General features: G+C 34.7%; 1 protein-coding gene across 1 annotated transcript; it reads left to right on the top strand.

Moving 5' to 3' along the window:
- The first annotated feature begins 1,369 nt into the window (after positions 1-1,369).
- LOC120777780 lies at positions 1,370-23,507 on the top strand. Its single transcript, XM_040109301.1, has 6 exons — positions 1,370-1,535; positions 15,051-15,428; positions 20,767-21,046; positions 21,141-21,287; positions 21,359-21,508; positions 23,169-23,507. The coding sequence occupies exons 2-6, from the start codon at positions 15,065-15,067 to the stop codon at positions 23,305-23,307; spliced, it is 1,080 nt and encodes a 359-aa protein (XP_039965235.1). The 5' UTR covers positions 1,370-1,535; positions 15,051-15,064; the 3' UTR covers positions 23,308-23,507.
- The last annotated feature ends 861 nt before the right edge of the window (positions 23,508-24,368 follow it).

Genomic DNA, 24,368 nt, shown 5'->3' with positions numbered 1-24,368 from the left:
ACCAGTATTTTCATTTTTCTGCGAGAACGTTTGAATAACAATATCGCACAGTACAGCCTCGCTAACTAAAGCTTCTGACAATTTGTTACTAAAAAGAAAAAAATGCCTCAATGTATGTATTTGTCTGAACATGATGTGTTGATTATTTATGAAACAGTTTAAATCTATTTTTAAAAAGCAATGGTTATAAATTATAGCATATAGGTTATACATTTTAAGAATATTCTGTTAAATTTCCATGCAGAAATATTAAAGAAGACGGCAATTACTTTGGAGCGTCTCAGAAAAAAGTTTAATTGTTATGCCTCTCATAACTCGTTGCTGAAATTAAAATTATATCGTTAGATAATCGCTTTGCCCAGTTAACGCTGGAGGGTTTTTCCAAATTTCAATTTTTGATTTTTTGTGAACTCTTTGAAGAAAAAAATGCGTAGTTTGTTGTTGTAAAACGTAAAAATAAAAAAAAATCTCCTGCGTCACCTCGTAAATTATGTGTAGAAATATTGTTCAAAATTTCAAAACGATGGGCTCAAAAGTTTTGAAGTTATGAGAGGTACTGACTTTGAAAATGTGGGTTGTGGGGAAAAAGCTTTGAATTTTGGAAATTTATTGCGAAGTGTCCATAAGACATACACAAGTATAAAACTACTCGTAACTTCTTCAAGATCAACTTGATATTTGTAACCAAAATTCTTAATCGAATCGAAAAAATTATTTAAAAACCCTCTTCCTCAAACAAATTAAATACGAATAGCAAAATAAGTATAAATATGTTGTTTATTATGTAGATTCAACAAGTTTGACCTTAGAGCCCAGGTACCTCTGTACAGCTTAAGTTCGAGTTGTGTTAGGTGTAGCAGAGAGTTAAAACTGAGCAGAAAAAGCTATTTGACAGCCGCATCAACAGCTACACACATACGTATGTATGTACATTTGTATATTTTGAAACTATATTGTGCATATAAATTGCACACACATCCAAGCCTGCATTTATCGAACATTCTTTTGGGCACGTTTATCCATAGATGTGAATACTCGTATTTGCACACAGAGACGGGCATATATATCAACAGTCATTGCAACAAATCGACGGTGCACTCCGGAGTTGCGAGTGGAAAGACGATGGTCAATTTGTAAATTTGGTTTAGTTAAATTCAATCCACTTGTGCACGCGGTCGCTCTGATACACCGAGTCTCCTGCTATTGTTGCCGTTGTGCTGATTTTTCGCGGTTTTAGACACCGTTTTATTTTCACGCTTATTGCGTATGAACAAAGGATTAATAAATGTTTCATATTTATTACAAGTATACTTAAATAATAAAGTATATAAAAAAATACGATTTCTGTTGAACGAGATACATAGTATATATTTTATACCATATATAAGAGTAAAATAGTTTTCCGTTATCCAATGCAGTTTCTTAAGTGTAAAACAAGGCATTCTGCATTTTAAAATAAGAAAATTTCGAAGGAACAGGACGTGATATAAACGCTCTTATTGCTTTTGCTGGGAAAACTCTTTAACTGCGTGAAGGTAAAACATAAATTTGTTTATATTTATTTGTCAAGGATTTGAACAAATACCATATATGTATGTATGTGTGTAAGTACATATGCCAGCAGAAGTGTATAGTGGCTCAACACGTTTATTGTTCTTAAGACTTTCTGATCACATCTTCATACGCTTTTTGGGGCTTATCAAGTTTTACGCGGCAAAGTGTGATAAGTAATGCGAGTAATTCGTTCGATCGTTGTGTATTGTGATTCATGCAATGTCTGCTTGTGAATATTGTTAATGAAAATAGTGAAATTAAATTTAGTTTATACAATATGCTGTGACGTATTCGATTAAAAATAGTTTAAGCTTGTAGTACCTCAAAGGAAAGTTAATAAAATATTCAAATGAGATTGCTAATTGAACGGGAATACCTTCAGAAACTCGTAATTTTTATCAGTAATAAATAACGCTTTATAATGAAATGTGAAATTTTGAAAAGCAAATTATGAACAACAACAAATATTTTAAGCAAAATAAAACTAAAGTTTTGTTTTTGTCCATAATAAATTAAAAATAAGGTAATTTAAGTAAATAGACATTTTTTTGAATAAGTTGTCTTTGCAACATGTAGTTTGTTTCATACAATTATTTTCCCATATTTTATTACTATTTTTCTCAGCTTATTTTGATTACGTCTCGCTTTGAAAAATAACACCACAGCAGCCAGTATGTTTATAACAAAGTGTATAAAAAAATCGGAATATATAATCTTTAGATTTGATATGACTTTCTATGTTACATATTTTGTGATAGCACAACATTTATAACAGCAAAGTGCAGCATCAATAAATATAAATTCTCCTAATACGCTTACGATAAGGTGTATATTAACTTCTTTAAAATAAATATATGTGACCTGGTCTACGAAAAAGGAGCTAACGTGCGAAAACTAGTTTTCTGGGAAAAGCTGTTAAAAATAATCGTCAGTTTCTCGTTATCTCATTAATTGTTCTCCTTTTTTTTGACACCTAAGCCCCCTTTCCGTAGGACCAGGTCACATATACTATTGGTGGGAGAGCTCCGCACTTAATTCCGACAGCCTACTGTTTGAAGACTAAGTATAAAGCAATTAAAGAATTATGTTTCTCTAAAGGCAACCCAAAACATCGATTTGGTTTGTAGATTATGCACCGGTGTCTGCTTCTTACTTTGTTATTGCTTCTAAAGTATTTAATATTATTTAATAGAAAATTTAAGTAATTTACTAAATACATAATCTTTTCACTACGCTATATAATCCAATTATGCTGGAAATGTTTTGAAATTTGATTTATTTTTGGAAGATAACTCATTCAGTTACGCTGTATAGAACATCAATTCTTGCAGAGCAATGAACTAATTTTGTATTCTCATTCATCATATTTTATTTAATCATATGCAACCCAAATATTTTCTTCTTTTTTTGTGCAAAATATGTTTCAATATACTTGACTTTTTAAGTAAAATAACTAAAAGTAATAAAGTAAACAGATTATACCCCAAATACTAGAATCAACAACCTATAAAAAAATAACTCTGATCGGGGTGTATCAGATTTTTTTCTCGTAGAACTCCTTCTTGCGTTTCGACGTTTTTACCTTTAGTAAATAAAGTACTTTATTTCTAATATTTTTTACGATTTAAATAATTCGACTATTTAAAGAATCACAAACATATAAAGATAATATAAACTGCTTAAATTTGGCAATAAAAGTTGAAACTACAAATAAGATGATGGGTACAAGTAGATGGTATCGAATTTTATCGATATCAACAAAAATTTTTTTCCTTATATTTTCTTAATGTTATACAAAAATTAAATAATTTTATTAACACAGCAAAATTTATATCACGACTGAACATTTATTTATTTATTATTATACATACAAGTATATGCAAAATGCAATACGCACCTTCGTAATTTGCACATAAGCATAAACTCAATAGAGAGAAAAACATTATCAATTGCTTACAATTTTAGAAATGTAAATCTTTTTTCTTAAATCAATTCATATATACCCTAAATATGTAGATGTATGGTATTTTCTTTAACCACTAAGTATCCAAATAAATAGATGTAAACAACGTCTTCTGTACTTAGAACCTTTATAGAAAGTTGCTTCATGTAAAATTCGGTGCGAGGTGTTAAGTTGCTGTTTTTTTGAATATGGGATATGTTAGTCTACCACAATCAAGTTTCGATTAAACCTAAATGCATGACCTCACATGCACATACATGCACTACGCTGTAATTCAACCTTTGTCGCAAGAAAATGTAAGGGAATGTCGGTAATTTGAATAAATAAAAATAAATATTTGAGCTATCTAAAAGGTCAAATTAGCAATTTTTATTGTGTCATATACATACATACTATATTTAGTTATGCCATGACCAGTTTTGCAGGTATATATGTATCACATTGCATTGTAAAGTGAATTTTTGATGTAAGTTCAAAATTTACTTATGAAAACATGAGAATGTAAAAGTACAAACTTGTACATATGTATGTATGTACAGTTTACTTTTGGTTGCAATAAAATAATTTAATAAATTATATATTTAAAAATGTTTTAATACACAATATGTATATACATACATATGTCAGGTTTTGAAAAGCTTAAAACCTTTAATCAGGCTATCCGTAATATGTATGATCATATTTACATCAGTTAAGTAAATACATATAGTACGAGTATATACATATGTAACTGCCTGTAGTAAAGGGTTAGCCAATCAGAGCGGTTATATAATACTGTAGAGGCATAGTGATTTGAACATAATTACCATCAATACCATAATCATTCATACTATCCTTTCTCATCTTTGTTTGATATATAATACATTTAAGTTTTCATAAATCCTTTTGAGTTTATACTTTGTGAAACTTTCCCATCACAAAATACATACATATAAAAGCGTAAACAAAAGTACGCAAGACACTTGTAGCATAAGTGAATATATTTTCAGATAAACAATGACTTCATAACTCCATTTAAACAAATATATAATAAAATATATAAGTAATGTACGCTTTTTTATAAATATACAAATTCAAAATCTAAAAAAAAAATGTGAGATATCTAGCCGCCCTTATTGAAACCCCCTTTCTTTCTTTGCCATTCTGATCGAATCTAGAAACCTTTTGGAGTGAAAACAACAAAAGTGTGCGTGCAAGAGCACAACTTGATTCAACAATTTTTTGTCATTGTAAGCGAGTTTGATGACTCGTTTACGAGGACGACTTCCAAATCTGGCTGGATTCTTTTTGCTTTTTCTCACATCACAGCCAACGGCTTTCGTTTTCCGCATTTGCTTGATTGGATTCTGGTTACATGCCGACAGTGCAGGTGCTGTTGACTATTGGTTTTATGTTAGCATTTTACATATGCTATACTCTTATACTACATACTCACATTAGACGCATACTAATGCGCATACATCTATGTGTGTCATGATACCTTTGAATTTTTGTTCATATGAACATACATACATAAATATACATATGTACGAGGTGTGTTCAAAAAGTATAGCGAATTTTGTGTTTTTTCAAAAATTATTTATTTATTCATGAATATCTATTTTGCCCCCTTCAAAGTAATCCCCATGAGATATTATACACTTGTGCCAACGGTTTTTCCAATCTTCGAAGCACTTCCAAAAATCATTTTTTTTATCTTCAAGTCAAGAGAAACGTAACGTCGTCCTTTCATGGGCCTCTTCAGTTTAGGGAACAAGAAAAAGTCACAGGGGCCAGATCTGGGGAATACGGTGGCTGCGGCATCATTAGTGTGTTGTTTTGGCCAAAAAGTCGCGCACAAGCAACGATGTGTGAGCAGGGGCGTTATCGTGGTGCAAAAGCCAATTTTTGTTCTTCCACAAATGCGGGCGTTTCTGGCGGATTGCTTCGCGCAAATTGCGCATAACTTGCCAATCGATATGTTTAGGTCCTCAGCAACTTCTCTAACGGTGATTTGACGATTGGCCATACCATTTTCTCCACTTCATTAATTTTTTCGTCTGTTGTTGAAGTGCTCGGGCGTCCGGCATGCTCTTCGTTGTTCACATCTTCTCGGCTTTCTGAGAACATTTTGTACCACCGATAAACGTTGCTTCGGTCCAAGGTAGCTTCTCCGTATGCCACAGTCAACATTCGGAATGCATCCGCGCACATTCGTTTTTCACACAAAATTTGTTACAGGTTCTTTGATCCATTTTTTTGAATAGGTGAAAATCGAAGACGATCCAAAACATGTGCAAACAAAGCAGCGTCAACAATTAAATGAACATTCAAAATGGCCGAGCTTGTCGGCATAAGTGAGAGAGTAACAACATAACGCCACAAAAAATTCGATATTCGAATATACGTAACCCGCGAAATTTAAAATTCGCGATACTTTTTGAACACACCTCGTATATGTACTATACGTAGTCGTACGAAATTATCTGTCTACCCGCACTACGCATGTCTCTTAAGGCGATTTAGCTCAATCGATCTTTAATTGGCGGGGTGCAAATTTTTGTGTCATACAAACATGTAAGCTTTTCAGCATTTCAGAGTGATTTCTATAAGGAGGCTTTTTGCTTTATTTACTTCAGATGGGTAGTGTTCAATGACAGTAGGAATACGATATCTGACTTTTACTGTGGAAATCTAGAATTTCATAAAGTGGAGCAGTGCGTACTCTTACAATTGGGTCGTGTGAGAGAGACGAGACAGTTGCAAAGTTTTGATGGATGCTTAATAAACATGTGGGTCAAATGGCCTTATACCTGATTTAAATTTGAAACAATTATTTTTCATATTTCAGTCGATTGCCATTTTTTTTTTTCTAAAATAATCGGTCAAATTTGATCCTTAATTGCATCTAAAATATTGTCTTTTTGTCCCACCCTATGTATCGGTAATACAATACCTAATAATTTAGTACACTTATTTCATAAATTTCAGTTAATTCAGCAAATCTTGTGTTATACTCAACTATCTTATGATGTGAAAATTCAGAAACATCTCACTTATTTGGTGGAAGAAGAACAGAAGTTCAGTGAACGGTGTACATTGATAGCTTTTAACGGTTACCGTTGTACGGACGTAATTCGAAGACCCATAAAGTGCAATAATCAAGCTACAAATTATGATACTATCTGTATTTAGGTACTCGAAGTCGCAGTGAGGAGCGTTTAAAAGTTTTTATAGAGTAGGTGTGCCTCGATCCCTATTTTAATGTATGTACATTTTCATAAACCATTAAAGCTTTATCAACCAAACGCACTGAAATTTTTTCTATCATTTCCTCATACTGTGTGAGAATAGAAGAAATCGCCTGATAACCACGTCTACACGAACCAAGGAATTCTAATTCGAAGTGGTATTATTCGCGGTCTCATTAAAAGTCAGCTGATTTACCTAACTTAACCTTGCCACTCATTTATGTTGAAAACTGCTAAAAGTGCGTTTAACTACTATGTAAATAAATGCGTCAGATATATTAAATTTCACAACCAAGATTGTTCGGAAGGGCTTCATAGGAATCGGTGTAAAAATTGGATAACGGGCATGACACCGCTCACATTTTTATATCTCAGGAACTACTTCACCAACTTGAATCAAATTATGCTGATCATTTTGTGAAAATTAGAAAAATCGGTCTACAACCCGGTCTATTTCATGTTTAAAAAATAAAATTTCTTGCCCTCAAATACCGAATATGTGAACGTCAGGCTCTATAATTTGATAATCTGTGAGATTTGTTATTAAAATTTAGAGATAATCCTTTTCCGATAATAAAGAGCTCTTTCGTCTACAATGCATGAAGCTAGATCAGTTGACTTTGTACCAAATACACTAGACAATGCGAGTATGTACGTTATCTTAATGAGAGAACATCTTTTATTTGACAATAATATGTCATTGTACCAAAAATGTATAAAATCGGGTCAATATCACCTCTCGTCCCCTGCACCTTTTCAAAGCCAAATGACCGCATATTTGAACCCCAAACATAAGATATATTTTGAAAATGAAGAGATAAAGTAGTAGTAAAGTGCTCATGTGTCTAAAGTGGATAAAATTAGGTCAGTACTTCCGTTAGCCCCAAATATATCTAATATAAAGATTCTCAAACTTAAGTGTGCATGCATATATGTAAATATATGCTTAATCTGGTGAGATAAAGGAAAACTTTATTGTACGTACATATGTAAGACATAACACTTATGTATGTATGCTTACGTACATATGCATATGTATGTATATTGAACGTTACGCTCACATTACATTAAACGGTTGGAATTCTTGTTATATTGAAGGTGGTCACTTGATTTGGCTCTCACTTTGAACATTACACACTTGCACGTTTTGTTACTTAATTCGCATTTGTAATTGAAGAACATGACGTGCATAATTAACAATCAGTGAAACGGTGACGAGTAAAATGTAGAAAGTAAAAATACGGAAGTAAAAAAATCAAATCGAAAACAATAAAATGTGCATATGCATATTGTCACACTTAGATGCCAAATTTTTAGGACACCAATTTTAAATGTCTTCAAAAGCGAAAATTTGCAAGCTTTTTTATCGGGAAATATTTTTATATGTTAGGAAATATTATACTGAATTGCAGAAACTTAACGTCGATCAGGTTTAAACCGTTAGTAGTATTGACAGTTAGGTGTATTTACTTACTTTATATGCATTACGTTATGCATAACATACCCGAAAGCGCTGTGGAATCATGCTTCATAACAATATAATGTACTTATGTAGCATGTCCATTGATACAATGTGCATAAGTTGTTTTTAGTTGAGTATGTAAACTATACATACATACATACATAGGTAATCGAAAAATCAAACTTTCTGGTGTTATTGCATCATAGTCGTCTTTGAGTCATTTTACTATTCGGCAACAACTTTAATTGAGATCGTGATTTTAGCGATAAGCAAATGTCAATTACAAGACAATTTTAGGCAAATTAACCTCATTAATCGGTACTTTATTATAAAAAAAAGAAAAAACATCAACAAATAGTACCCTTCCCAGGTGCATTTCTTATAGTAAATGTGTGTATTTATGTTTAACTAAATTTGAAAACGCAACCGGTCAACGGAAAACGTTTTGCTAGTTCTTTCTAGCCACGTTGTTTGACATAAAAACCTTCAAGTCAAATTAAGGTTACTTACATAATAGGGGAACAAGATATTTTTTTAAGTTTGTGAGCCTGCTATGAGCTATATATATAATGGGTTGTCAAAAAAGTCTTGCGGCATTTTTATTGATTTTTTTTTTTTTTTTAAATTGAAATGAATTTTTGATGACTCATGCCCAGCTCTTGACCGATGCTACGGCAGCTACTATGCCGGTCTCTTTCGACCAATTCAGCGATTTTATCGCAATTTTCGACAACAGGCCTTCCGGAGCGTGGCGCATCTTCGACCACCTCTACACCAGAACGAAAACGTTGAAACCATCGTTGTGCGGTGGAAATGGAAACTGCATCGGGTCCATAAACTGCACAAATTTTATTGGCGGCTTGAGATGCATTTTTGCCTTTATCGTAGTAGTACTGTAAAATATGCCGTATTTTCTCTTTATTTTGCTCCATGTTTGCGACGCTATAACTCACGAACGACTTAAAAGAAACGACAATCAATCAAACACGTGTTAGCGCGTGAAATGAGCTTTCCAAAAAGGTATAGCATGACCCGATGCGACGATGAAACTAGAACTACGCGCTTTCAGCGCCAACTAGCGAAAATACCGCAAGACTTTTTTGGCAACCTATTATATATGTATGCCATAGCTTCTCGATCTTCATTTATGTTTGTTGGTTTATAAAAGAAAGATTAGATCCATTGAGATATATGTCCCGCGACATGCTGCCAACTTATGGTGGTCAAGAAATCGAAAATCGGCGAAATTGTTTTATTCTCGGATAATGTTGCTATATAACTGAAACTGTGAACATATTGTATGTTCCAGACCTTTATACCAACATAACAAAATAAAAAAATCAATAATCGAATGTATTTAGCCCGCGAAATTTGAAAATTCATTTTACCGTATAATTTTAACCGACCTCATATATAGAAGGATAGAATGTCGGACATGGTTAAATCGATAGCTGTCAGTCCAATAACTTATATACTTGTGTGGTATGTACATATATACTTTAAAATATCCCCGATGTTTTCTTTTAGACGTTACGAACATCTTGGAAAACTTAATATACCCTCTTCAGAGTAAAACAAGACATTTAAACTCAAAACCTGATATACCTAGAAAAATCATAATTAATGATGAGTTACATATATCATTTTTGAAAGAACTTTAGTATTTAGGATATGGTTTTACATTTCATTCAAATTGCAACTACTGACAATGTAAACTAATAAGCAATATTTTTCATAATTTATAAGGTACAACAATAAAAGCTCTATTAAGATGCTTTTTCAAAAACTAAACTTTATTTTAAAAACTAAAAATTATAATATTTGTTATTTGCTTAGAACGTCATAAAACGTTGTTCTTTTCAGACTGCGCCTGCTATTTCTAGTCTCTCCCAGTTGTCAGGCTTCAGCGTTTACGTGATTTTGTAACCTTGTAGCATGTTTCGATGCAGTTTCGTGAATGATTTCCCGAAGCATATTTATGTGAAGATTACGATGTAGATCTGAATTTCGTATGTACTTCGGGGCATTTACAATTTTTCGCAGAACTTGGTTTTGCAACCTTTGCACCGCTTCGATGTATAACGGTGCAGCGCATCACAATAGTTGAATTCCGTATGCCGAAATGGACTTTAACGTTTGGTTGTAGACTAGGATTTTATTTGAGATTGTTAAGGCTGATTTCTTGCCGATTAACCAGTGAATTTTGTTGTATTTTAGTTTTAGTTCTGCAACTTTTCTTTGTATATGCTCCTTCCACTTTAACTCTGCATCCAGCGTCAAACCAAGATATTTCGCCGAGGTGGAGTACGGGATTACTTCATTTCCAATATGTAAGGGGATATCCATACATATCACTTTTGTTAGTGAAGTTTATATGTATAAACTTCAACTCGTTTGGAGTAATGTTCCATTTTTGTGTCCATTCTACAATTTGGTTGATTGAAGACTGCATTCTGTTCGACGACTCAGATTCATTTTTACCGGTAGTAATGATGCATGTATCATCTGCAAATGTGGCGATTGTGCAGTTTGGCGGCGTAGGCATATCACTAGTAAACAAAATATATAAGAATGGTCTCAGGACACTTCCTTGGGGTACACCTGTTCTTATTGGCAGTAATGTAGTATATGATTGTCCCTGTTTGATTCTGAAGTAGCGGTTGCTCAGATAAGAGGCAAGTAATTCAGTTTGATGCTGTGGAAAGAGAAGTCTTAATTTATGAAGTAAGCTATGGTGCCATATTCTATCGAACGACTGAGATACGTACGTTAAGAAAAACAGCTGTGCAATTTTCTTTTTTTTCCATCGCGTTTTCTATTATATCTATTATTCGATGAACTTGATCGATTGTGGAATGTTGCGATCTAAATCCAAATTGATGGATTGGTGAATAGCTCTTCTCTTCAATTATGTTCTGAAGTCTTCTTACAATTACAGCTTCAAGTAGTTCGGACAAAATAGGCAACAGTGATATTGGACGATATGATGAGACCTCCTGTGCGCTTTTGCGAGGTTTTTGTACCATAATTATTTCAAATGCCTTCCATAACAATGGCAGCTTTTGCTTTTTCTGAGAGTCTGAATAGAATATTGTTAAAAGAAATAAAATTGTTTGAACTAGAAAAATTGAACGGTTTTTAGGGCAAACTATAGTAGTATTTGGCAGCAGTTGCAGAACAACCCTGAGCTATCATGCCCATTGACGCATACGCAATGCAATGTTGCGCTTCTCTATGTGTTGGAGAAATTCTTCTCTCCCAACAAAATAGTAACCTCTTGGTTTCGAGCCTTGCGATTAATTTCAAATCTTAAGTTTCGAAAATCAATAAAAAAAATATTTTTTTGTTTTTAGAGTGGTTTGTAATATGAGCAATTCACAATGGTAAAACTGATTTAAAATGTGTTATACCACTTTAGTAAGATACTCGGTGTTTGTATCACCTAAAAGTAATCGAGATAGATATAGGATTAGGTACATGAAAATAATCAGGACGACGAGACGAGTTGAAATCTGTCCGTCTGTCTGTCAAGCTTTAATTTAAGTAAAAATTAAGATATCTTGTTGAAACCTATTAAGTGCCACAACGAATCGCATTAGGGAGGGCGTGACATCGCCCACCTATAGCTTAAATCGCATTCCTCACGACTTACTCCATCAATTTTAAATTCTGTACATTACATTACATTGACATTCCAATGTCACAGTGCGAAAATGTTCAAAATCGGTCTTCAACCACACACATAACAATTTTAAATTCCATCAAAATGTGTGATATTTTAATGAGATTAATATATCGGTATTCAATACACAATTTAAATCAAATATCTCAAAAACTGACTAGATAATATTTCCGGTATAGACATACTATATAGACAGACAGACAGACGACTCAGATCGTCAAGCTGTTCGTTTATATACATAGATGTATACTTTATAGGATCTCCGACGTATCCCATATCCGTATGTTACATGCTATTATATATATTCAGGATTTGAAAATGTACAGTAAATATTTATAATTTTACCGGCCAATTTATTCATGCATATTATGCAGAAAAAAACGCACGTCAGGAAGGTTCGACATCGAGAAGCTGCAATCACAACAGACAGCCGAATGGTTTTCTACTCGACTTACACTCCTGCACTCTGAGAGCACTCGTCAGCAACTTGGTATAAAGGAACTGTGGGACGGCATTACACGCTTCTTACGTACAGCTGCAAATGAAACCATTGGCTTTCGGAAAAAGCAAAAGAACAGCTGGTACGACGAGGAGTGCCGTGTCGCAGCGGAGAGAAAACAGACTGCCTATCTCGCAACATTACAATCGACCACAACAGGTGCAGGATGGGATAGATACCGGGAGCTGAAGGGGGAGCGAAACGCATTTGCAGCCAAAAAAAAGAGAGAGGCCGAAAAGAGCGGGTATCGAAAGCTGACCAGCTGGCCGACGGCGGTGAAGAACTGATAAGCATCAGCTTCTTTGTAGAAATATAGTTGGACGAAAGCATGCCCAATGATTGGAATTTAAGTGTGCTCTGCCCAATCCACAAAAAGGGAGATCCCACAATTTGCGCCATTTGCCGTCAACAAACAGATTGGACCTTATCAGTGTGGTTTTAGACATGGCAAATCAAAAACTGAACAGATATTCATCATGCGCAAAATCTTGGAAAATACCCTTGAAAAGAGAATCGACACGTATCACCTCTTCGTCGCTTTTGACAGCACGAAAAGGAGCTGCCTTTATGCCGCGATGCCTGAATTTGGTATCGCCGCAAAACTAATACGGCTGTGTAAACTGACGTTGAGCAATACCAAAAACTCCGTCAGGATCAGGAAAGACCTCTTCAAGCCGTTCGATACCAAATGATGTTTCAGACAAGGCGACTCCCTTTCGTGTGACTCCTTCAAGCTACTTCTGGAGAAAATAAACAGAGAAGTCACCATCTTCTATAAGAGTGTACAGCTGCTGGCGTATGCTGATGATATTGATATCATTGGCCTTAACAACCGTGTCGTTAGTTCTGCTTTCTCCAGAATGGATAAAGAAGCGAAGCAAATGAGTATGGTAGTAAACGAGTGGAAGACGAATTATCTCCTGTCATCAAACAAACAGTCGTCGAACTCGCGACTTGGTTCTCATGTCACTGTTGACAGTCATAACTTCGAAGTCGTAGATAATTTCGTCTATCTTGGAACCAGTATCAAATCAACAATAATGTAAGCCTCGTATAACTCTTGCCAACTGGACTTAGCAGGAAAATGAGAAGTAAAGTTCTCTCTCGACGAACAAAAACCAAACTCTATAAGTCACTCATTATTCCCGTCCAGCTATATGGTGCAGAGGTATGGACGATGACAACATCTGATGAGTCGACGTTACGAGTTTTCGAGAGATACGTTCTGCGGAAGATTTATGGTCCCACGGCATCAACTACCCATAGAAATCTATATTCACAAAATAACAGCATGTTCTGCAATAAGAATAATAGAATTGGGTGGTTGGAATCAGAAGAACTATGGACATAGTGATATCCTAAACCAAGTCAGTGTAAACGTCCATAAATCAGACTACATTCTCCCAATGCTGGAATTCAATATAGGTGAGGATACCCTCTAGACGAGAATGGAGAAGGGGCATAATAGGGGAGGAAGATACCAACTCACTCTGCACCGACGGTTCCAAAATGAAGTGCGGCTGGGGGGTACATTCCGATGATCTGGACATTTCTCTCTCTATCCGTCTAACGAACTCGGCTGGCATTTTCCAAGCAAAAGTACTGGGCATAGAGAACGCCTGCGAAGCTCTATTAAATAACTACGAGAGGATACATAAAGCAGCAATATACACGGATAGCCAGGCGGCTCACCTGGCCTTGTCGTCGCCCATTACTAATTTCAGCATAGTCCTTAAGTACAAGAAGGCACTGAGCTCAATAGAAGACAAGCTCCACCTAGACTTGATCTTGGTTTCCGGCTACAGAAACATTTTCGGCAACAAAAAAAACAGACGAGTTGGCAAAGGCAGGAGCTTTCCTAAACGAATCCGAGGCAGACTTAACACCAAGCCTGCTAGGTTCGATCAGAAGAGAGCTCAATATACAATTTCAGCAATTAGCAAATAACAGATGGAAAAATATAACAAAACAAATATGGCCAATATATGACAAGAAAAGAACTAACGGCTTATTAAATAGGTTCAGGAAAAGTATCTACAGACTAACTGCTACTATATGACAGAATATATAAATTATATTTACACCGAGTTATACGGTCGTTGTGTAGAGTTTTATTTCTACCACTTAGTATTCTGTAATATTAAGAATATTTTCTAATATGTAGTTAACTACATAATTTTTACTATATGTCATTAACATAAAATCCTTTAGCCATAAATCAGAGGTAAAATCAGATTAGAAAATGAATTATGATATTTACTTTTATTCTTCTCACTTTTATTAATATTTGACCAACTTATTACAATAGTTTATAGTTATTTTGCGACTATGACGTTGACTACGCTGGAGTTAGTCAATGACTTCAACAAGACCAGCAAGACCCCTTGGCTATCCGAGTATATGGTTGCCTTCTGTATCCTCCCCGTCGTTATTCAGTAGAACACCACACATCTTCTCTGTACCTAGTACTTCCGTTGGAAGATACCATTTGTTTATTCTGATTATTTTGATATATCTACATAGCTATATAACTATATTTTTATCTTGATTAGCTTCGAATGCTCTAAAAAATCGTGAACCGGTGAACAAAAATATACTCTGAGTAACATGATGCGGGTGTGTCAAGGTTTATTAATAATTAATTTTTTGTTTGATTTCAGGTCAATATACAGAAATGTGCGAACTTCACCATACTACCCGAAGTATAGAACAACTTACTTATACGTATGTATTGCTGCTAGCATTAACAATAGTGATTGCTGTGGAAGCTACAAATACCGCAACGACAATATTGCATAGTAATAGAGATAGTGGAGATAACGAGTTCACAGCCAAAATAGGAAGCAATGGGTTTGTCGTCGACCAATCAAAACAAACTCATTCAAGAAGAAAACGCTTGGTGTGGATAACAGAGGATGGTCGACTTGCTTTGCCGCCAGGCACTGCACTTACAATTACGCCGACAATTTCAATGCCATTAGTCCGACATCCTCCAGAAGGATTCTTTTCCAATGTATCCATTAGCTTTCCATTGACAAGTGAGTATTTTCAAATTTAAAATGGTCAGTTTATTGTTAAAAAGCAACTTTTTGAAAAATGGCAGAGTAATCCGTGCTGCAGCTGATACAGTTCAGTGAATAAAAATATATAAATATTTGTATACATACTCGTATAATACATTTAAGTTCTGCAAGTATATGAACCTCAGAAAGCTACTGAAAAATAAAAATTAATAATTTTTTATATGTTTTGGACAGTTTTCCATGCTCTACAAAATAAAAGTTGAATTACATTCACAGAAGTTGAATTGCAAAAAGATGATTTCCAGGAAACGGGTTTTAAATTTTCGATTATCGATTGATACAAAAACAAATAGATAGTTTTGGAAGATATTAAGCAAAAAAAAAAAAAGAAACAAGAACAAGTAAGGAAGGGCTAAGTTCGGGTGTCGCCGAAGATTTTATACTCTCGCGTGATAAAGTGATAATCGAGATTTCATTATCTGTCATTTACATATTTTTCAAATACCGTATTTGTGCAAAGCTTTATTCCGCTATCAACATTGGTTCCTAATGTATATTATTATACAGAGAAGGCATCAGATGGAATTCAAAATAGCGTTATATTGGAAGAAGGCGTGGTTGTGAACCGATTTCACCCATATTTCGTACATGTCATCAGGGTGTTAAGAAAATATTATATACCGAATTTCATTGAAATCGGTTGAGCAGTTCCTGAGATATAGTTTTTGGTCCATAAGTGGGCGACGCCACGCCCATTTTCAATTTTTAGAAAAAGCCTGGGTGCTGCTTCCTTCTGCCATTTCTTCCGCAAAATTTAGTGTTTCTGACGTTTTTTGTTAGTCGGTTAACGCATTTTTAGTGATTTTCAACATAAACTTTGTATGGGAGGTGGGCGTGGTTATTATCCGATTTTTTCCATTTTTGAACTGTATATGGAAGTGCCTGAAGGAAACGACTCTAAAGAGTTTGGTTGACATAGCTATATTAGTTTCCGAGATATATACCAAAAACTTAGTAAGGGGCGGGGCCACGCCCACTTTTCCAAAAAAATTACGTCCAAATATGCCCCTCCTTAATGCGATCCTTTGTGCCAAATTTCATTTTAATATCTTTATTTATGGCTTAGTTATGACACTTTATAGGTTTTCGGTTTTCGCCATTTTGTGGGCGGGGCAGTGGGCCGATTTTGCTCATCTTTGAACTTAATCTTCTTATGTAGCCAAGAAATACGTGTACCAAGTCATCATGATATCTCAATTTTTACTCAAGTTACAGCTCTGCACGGACGGACGGACGGACAGACGGATCCGGATTTCAACTCTACTCGTCACCCTGATATCTTTAGTATATATAACCCTATATCTAACTCTTTTAGTTTTAGGACTTACAAGCAACCGTTATGTGAACAAAACTATAATACTCTCCTTTGCAACTTTGTTGCGAGAGTATAAAAAACGTCAACTTCGGCTGCACCGAAGCTAACATACTCTTCACAGGTGCATTTCTTTTAGTAACTATGTGTCCAGTTTATATGGAAGCTATATGCTATAGTAATCCGATCTGAACAACTTTTTTCGGAGATTATGTTATAACCTTCAGCAGAAATCCATGACAAAATTCGTGAAGATACCACGTCAAATGTGAAAGTTTTCCATCATGGCAGCTATATGCTATAGTTAGCCGATCTGAACAATTTCTTTCGATATTACATTATTTCTATAAACAATAACTCGTATCAAATTTCGTGAAGATATGTATATCATAAAATGAGGAAGTTTCCCATGAAAGCATTTGATTCCGATCGTTCAGTTTGTACAGCAGCTATATGCTATAGTAAGCCGATCTGAACAATTTCTTTGCATATTCCATTATTATCTTAGAAAATATAATATACTAATAATTGACCGTTCAGTACGGACTGTGGTATGGCGGCTTCATCGGGCCTTTTTTATTTCGATATGAGGCAGGAAATACCATTCCCATTCAGCTATTGATGGTTATAACACGTTGATGAGCGACTTTTTTCTCCGGAGTTTGGTGAAATTGACGCGGTCGATCTTTATTTCCAACAAGACGGTACACTGCTTCACGTTTTACGTTTTGAGCAATGTCAAAAGTCCGACTTCTCCCACCTGTCTTTAAACCGTTTCGGTTGGTCAAAATATGTAATGTTTTAGTGAAATTAAAGGGACACGCTTTCATAAAATTATGTGGCTTGATATGAATGCAACTAGTCCAGAACCTGGTTCAAAACTCATATCAACTCATCCGTAAGGCATATCAACTCAATTTACTAAATTTAGCCTTTTCAGTTGTGTTTATGACAGATATAGCTCAATTATGGATGATTATAATATAAGTTTTCGTGACGGGAAGTAAAATATAGTTATAACTACTAGTCTATGACGTATAGTAGCACTGAATCGATTTACAAAAATTTATTGAACCAATCGTTGCAATTCTTTAAAACTTTCAAAATAGGCTCCTTCTGCGATGCAGCGCTGCCAGCACGATTTCAAAGCATTGAAGGCTTCACGGAAGGCATTCTTCGGAATACCCTTGAGAGCCGCGGTGCATGCTACTTGGATCCCCTTTGTCGTCTCAAAATGCTTGCCTTTCATCGGCCTTTTCGGAGAAGAAAACAAAAAAAGTCCGGTTGGGTCACATCTGGGCTGTATGGCGGCTGCGGAAGCGTTAGGATGCCACATGTTCAAATTTTCTTGCCATACTTCCAATCAGCGCAATTCCTGGTCGTCAGTGAGCACTTTTGGGACCATCTTCGCGCACACCTTGCGCATGTTCAATTGCTCCGTCACAATGTCATAAACCACAGATTTTGATAGCTTTAACATCTGGGCAATTAAGCGAATACTTAGTCGATGGTCTGAGTTTAAAACTTTGCGCACACGAGTCACATTGTAGGTGTTTGTCGAAGTCGCAGGTCACCTAGCACTGACTTCATCAGCAACCTCTTCCCGGCCTTTCAAAAAGGCCTGGTACCACCGAAACACACCACTTCTTGCTAAAGCAACATCCGGGTAACCCTGCTTGATCATATTAAACGTATCTGTCGCAGATATACCGAGTTCACCGACTAAGTACAGTCGCGGCGGAAGAAAATCAGTCCTATTACTTTCCGGACAAACCCTGTATATGTTTATAACATACAAATTTGATTGTACGAGTAATACACTCACCACTTCGTCCATCAATGAATGTTGAATTATTTCGCAACATCTTTAAAATAAAGTTTTTCCAACACCTGATAGTATTTCCCCTACTTTGATCCAGTCAAGTCGCTAGACTATGAAATGTTTTCGCTAAGTTTGTTTGATTTTCATATAGTTATAGTGATTTGGAAGATATACATATATTAAAGGGAGGGTGACACTTGGTTTTAAAAAAAATATACTCCTCCTTAATCTGATTCTCTGCACTTAGTTGTTGCATTTATAGTTTGTTAATAAATGGGAAATTTGGTACCAATCTCCAAGGGATAAATCGTCAAGATATCTCAATTTTTACTCAAGTTTTTATTGACAAGCAAATATCCGTAATTTAATTCGTCTCGTATATTGATATATAAAACTCTATGCCTATCTCAATTACCGGCTTTATGGTAAATCCGGAGTCACATATCAGCTTACTTTTGTATATTTGAAAGTAAGCGCATGAAAATGAGGACATTTTCCATAACAAGAAGAATGCGAGACGAGGGGTCTGCTTATGTTGTTGTTTTATACATAAATTATAGAACTCGAAATAAATAAGTACTCACAGTTGTAGTATAATAATGGAAGTAAATAAAAACATTTATAGAAATACATATTCAAATAAATAAAATGTACGAGGTGTAAATATTATCCATGATTCGGTTTAAAAAAGGCTTAAAGTGTTATAATTGTGATAATTAGTTAGTTAAGTACCAAAATAAACACTCGTACTCAAGTAAAGAAGCTGAATTGATGGTTTTATAATTAAATTTCAATATTGTACTAATTGGGTTACAATATCGCTGTACAACATACAATTGCCATCTAATTTCATAACATCGATTACCTACTATATATATCAGTTAATGTTATAATAAATAAGGAAGCGCTAAGTTCGGGTGGTAACTTTTCCGACTTGTATTTTATCTATTTATGTATTTATGGGCCATTCCATGGTTTTGTACCCGTGGTTCTCCGATTTCGACGAAACTTTAGAATATCATAATATAGACCAAAATAAGAATATCAGTAAACTTTTTAGTGTTCAAAGTTGCTCCATTGCTTTTTGGCGCGCAATTCAAATTGAGATCAAACAAAAAAATGACTATTTATTTTATTTTTTAACGACCTCAAAATTAAGTGAAAAAAATTTTGCAGCTATCTAATTTTATGTAAAAAAATCTCAGCTTTCTGATAAAAATATTTTCAAAATCCCAAACAATTTTAAAAATCAAAAAAAAAGAAGTTTTTTCCAAAAATCCCGTTTTTTGTGCTTTTTCCCAATTTTTTTTTCAAAATTGACTTTTTCATTCGATTCCTCGTTCAATTTTACATAAGAATCAGCGTTCAAAAGTATGGGACTCTGATCCCATGAACAACAAAAAAAATGCAAAGTTGTCGCTTGTATGCCCTAAGATATGGCTTTTCACCTGAACGTGGGTGGTACCACGACCATCGTCTTACTTTGACCCAGGGTCCTATAGAGCCTTTTCATACTATTTCGGGTGGAAAATTTATTGTCTCTGACGTATTTATTTACTATCGTGCTTTTAATAGTTTTTAACAGTACCGTTATATGGAGAGTGGAGGGGTTATCATGTGATTTCATCCACTTGTACAGATTCCTTAGAGATGGTTAAGGGTTTTTTCGTTATTATAGCTTGAATGGTTTGGGAGATATGAATATTAAACCTCTTAGAGGGCGGGCAACGTCCACCCCTGTGTCAAATTACAGTTCTATATCTTAATTTATTGCTTAGTTAATGCCCTTTATAGGTTGCGTTTTGTGGGCGTGTGATATCTTCGGACCACCCATCTACGAATTCATCCGCCTTTTTCAAGAAACACGTGTACCAAGTTTCATTAAGATATCTCGATCTCAAGTTATTGCTAGCACAGACGAACAGACAGATAGTTACACGGATTTCAACACGTTTTACCATCCTGATCACTTATTTTTGATGATTTTTTTTTCAGAGATTCCCGATATAATTAATTGAAATTATTTATATTCCTTGAATATGCCATATTATTAAATGTGAGCTTCCGCTTGAACTTAATCTTCTTTACTACAAGGGAGGAATTTGAAGCCTACACATTTACTTTGCATAAAATTATTGTATTTATTTTTGAAATTTCAGTTGACTTTGACAAACTCGGTTTAACAGATGAATCAAATCCCTTAGGTGATTTGCCACCTGTATTCACAAGGCAGTTTGGTCGTTCAACAGGACATGTGCTGGGAGACTATGTGGCTCGTTATCTCAATTATAAAAGTAAACGAGATTTGGCTGCACAGAGTAAGCCTTTAGACAAGGAAACGCCTGTTTTTAAAATAAAAATGGATTCCGAAAATGTAGAAAAATTAGAGTTGCCGCGACTACCGGAACATTTTAAACATGCATTTCATGGTGGCGAAAGGTACATACATATATTATAAGAGAATAACACACAGTTGCATATATCGATTAACATTAGTAAATATGTGCCGAAATAAATAATTTGATTTAATTAGAGTAATACTTTATGGAGTGGTGGAGGATTTACTTGGAACTTTTGGTATAAATGGAAAAGCCTGTTTACTACGTACAATATGCGAAGTTCATTCCCGGAAATTGCATCACTTAGGCGTACTCGGCGAAATAACGAAACTGTTTTTAACGTAAGCTTAATTTAATAGAACCTAATTATAGGTACAGTATTAACTGCAAATTAATTAATATATTTAAATAGAGCAACTAATTCACCATTTGCTGAACTTATTCCGGAATATGTGCGGGCACAGGAAGTTGGAGAAGGTCGGAAAGCTCCCGGTGAATGTTTTCCCTATTATAAAGAGTGTCCAAAGAGTATATTTAGAGAAACGCAAAAGGATAAATACAGGTAATTGTAACGAATTTAGCAAATGGATCAAATTGCTTTCACGATGGGCTTAGCGGTGAAGACCACTTTCAGTAGCTCTGAAAAATTCAGTTATATCAGATATATGGGTTTTAAGCTATAAACTGGTAATAACACATTTTTCAACAAAAATCACAGAAACTTTAAATTTAATGCGGAATGTTTATTATCATTCAAAAGAACATTCCTTGGAATTTATTTATTTGATGATTATCTCTTTCAAATGTTGGCCGCGACGACGTCTCAGATCCATCCGTTGAGTCCAATTTTCGATGATTGGTTCGAGCATTTCGATTGGTAATTGGCGAATGACGCGCGTGATGTTTTGCTCCAAGACCTGAATTGAAGTACAATTGTCCACATAGACTTTAGATATAATATCCCACGATATTAGTGGTCAATCGATCAAATCTCAATAAATCTAACAAAATGTCGCCGAGATCACGAGCTTCAATTTCAGGCATCAAATAGTCGGTTATCATGGCACGATAACGGTTACGTTCTCACCGCCATCATTTTTGAAGAAATATGGACTGATGATTCCATCAGCCCACAAACCACACCAAACCATTGTTTTTTCTGGATGGCAACTCTTCAATCTCTTCAGGCTGTTCTTCGTCGCAAATGCGGCAATTTTGTTTGTCATAGCCATTGAGCCGGAAATGGGCCTCATCTCCGAACAAAATTTGTCTCGAAAACATCGGATCTTCTTTTTGAATTGTATTATTTCGTGAACCTAACTATTAAAAGTTTTTTATGATTTTTATAACACAATGAAAAAAATCATTTTACTAAATTGCAAAACTAATGTGAATTTTCCTGATCTACAAAATGGCATCTTATTTTTTTTAATTTTTTGTACTCTTGCAACCGTTGCTACAGAGTATTATAGCTTTGTTCATATAACGGTGTACGTATCATCTAAAACTAAGCGAGATAGATTAAGGGTTATATGTAATAATATAATACATATATATACATAAAAGATCATTATGAGTATGACGAGAAAAGTTGAAATCCGGTTGACTGTCTGTCTGTCCATCTGTCCGACCATGGAAGCTGTAACTTGAGTAATAATTGAGATATCTCGATGAAACTTGGTACGTGGCTTCCTTAATACAAAAAAATTAAAAGTTCGTAATCGGACCACTGCCACGAACCGAAAATATATAAAGTTCCATAACTAAACACTAAATTAAGACATAAGGCTGTAGTTTGGTACAAAGAATCGCAGTTGCAAAGGTAATAGTGTTTTCGGCCCAAATTTTCAGCTCACTTACTGCGTATCTGAGACAAGTATGTGCTTAATCTTGAAATAAAAAATATACCAAGCACTCGATATGGAATTATTTAATTGTTTTATTTACCATTAAATATAAGTTGTATGTATTAACTTTGAGATCCAAATTTTTAAGACGAAATTATAAAATTAGCTGATTATCTTGTTAACTATTATCATTTCCCTTATTTGTTAATATTAAGACGAGATTTTAAAATCTTTATTCGAAAATTTTTCCGAATTGAATGCCCACAATCTCACTTTCATCGTTGTTTTATGAAACCATACACTCTCATTTAATAATTCTTGAGAAAAAAAATTGTATGAATAACTGAAAGCATTCTTTACTTTTTTACTTTACAGTGAATCACAAACGGACGATTATGATGAATTACAAGAAAATGAGATTATCAAGGAAGAACTGCCTGATAAATTATTCAAATTCTCAACAGCGAAACAAACAGAAAACCATCAAAAAAAGAAAAAGTTATTTAGCATGTGAGAACTACTAGTAAACAAAAAACTTAAACACAATATTATTAAAATGAAAAAAAGCTGTGAATAGAATTTTTGCAACCTTTGTGTTTTCGGGAAATTGAATAATTTACAGTAATGTTCAATAAAAGTCATTTATAGCAATTTGCTCATCATCAATCTAAGTCGAATTTATAATTTATTGTTATAATATATCCATAAAATATTTATTTATATGTAACTCTAGTATTTATTGTTCTTATACACATATTGTGTACTTGTATATAATAAAAGCAAATAATAATAACGTTAATATTGTTAAAAAAAAATCTACTTTGCAAAAACGAGTAATGCGTAATTTTGGCACACTTTTTAAATAGAAAAACTTCTTTACTAGATAGAGATTTATTCGGAACTTGTACCCTTGACCTAATCAGTGTTCATTAAATCAAGACACTCGATTGCGGCAAGACTGATTAAGAAACTTAAACTTGTTCAAAACTACTTTCTAATAATGTCAATCTCAAGACCAATTGGTCAACCAACTGGATCTTTTAAATACAAGAAACTGGTACATGTCAAATGGTTTTCAATGAGACAATACCTTTCGGTTCGTTCGGTTCACGCGACGCATTGCGCACTGCATCCAATATACGGTCGACATAATCGTCCAGCAGAGTCGGAAATTCTAATTTTGGAAAATGCGTATAGACATCGTACAGTGCGTACCGAAGCGCGGTTTCTGTGGAGCAGAATATCGAAGAAGACCTGAATGAGTGTGTTCACCATCGCGCGTAGAAATTGGGGCTGTGCCAACCGACTTTAAGAGAGATTTAGCGGATCTAGGACAAAACGATTGTCGGATCATCTCGTCCACGTCATGAAGTTCACGGAGCCTTTGCTTTGTTGTGGGGATACAGCACGTAGTTGTATGCGACGTTTTCGATGAACTTCCACAAATGCTGCTGCTAATTTCGTCAAAAAACTCTTTCTTGTATGTGTAATACTCTATTTGTGACCAATTTTCAGCCACTGCAGACCTTACATTTGATAATGTGGGTATTTGATTCCTTAACTGTTTCAACTACG

Source organism: Bactrocera tryoni, chromosome 5, assembly GCF_016617805.1.
Source record: "Bactrocera tryoni isolate S06 chromosome 5, CSIRO_BtryS06_freeze2, whole genome shotgun sequence".
NCBI lineage: Eukaryota > Metazoa > Arthropoda > Insecta > Diptera > Tephritidae > Bactrocera > Bactrocera tryoni.
This window is presented reverse-complemented; position numbering and strand designations above follow the sequence as displayed.

Coding starts and splice junctions, on each gene's coding strand:
- LOC120777780 (XM_040109301.1), top strand. CDS start 15,065: ATGTGCGAACTTCACCATACTACCCGAAGTATAGAACAACTTACTTAT. Junction 21,047..21,140: donor GCATTTCATGGTGGCGAAAG/GTACATACATAT, acceptor TGATTTAATTAG/AGTAATACTTTATGGAGTGG. Junction 21,509..23,168: donor ACGCAAAAGGATAAATACAG/GTAATTGTAACG, acceptor TTTACTTTACAG/TGAATCACAAACGGACGATT.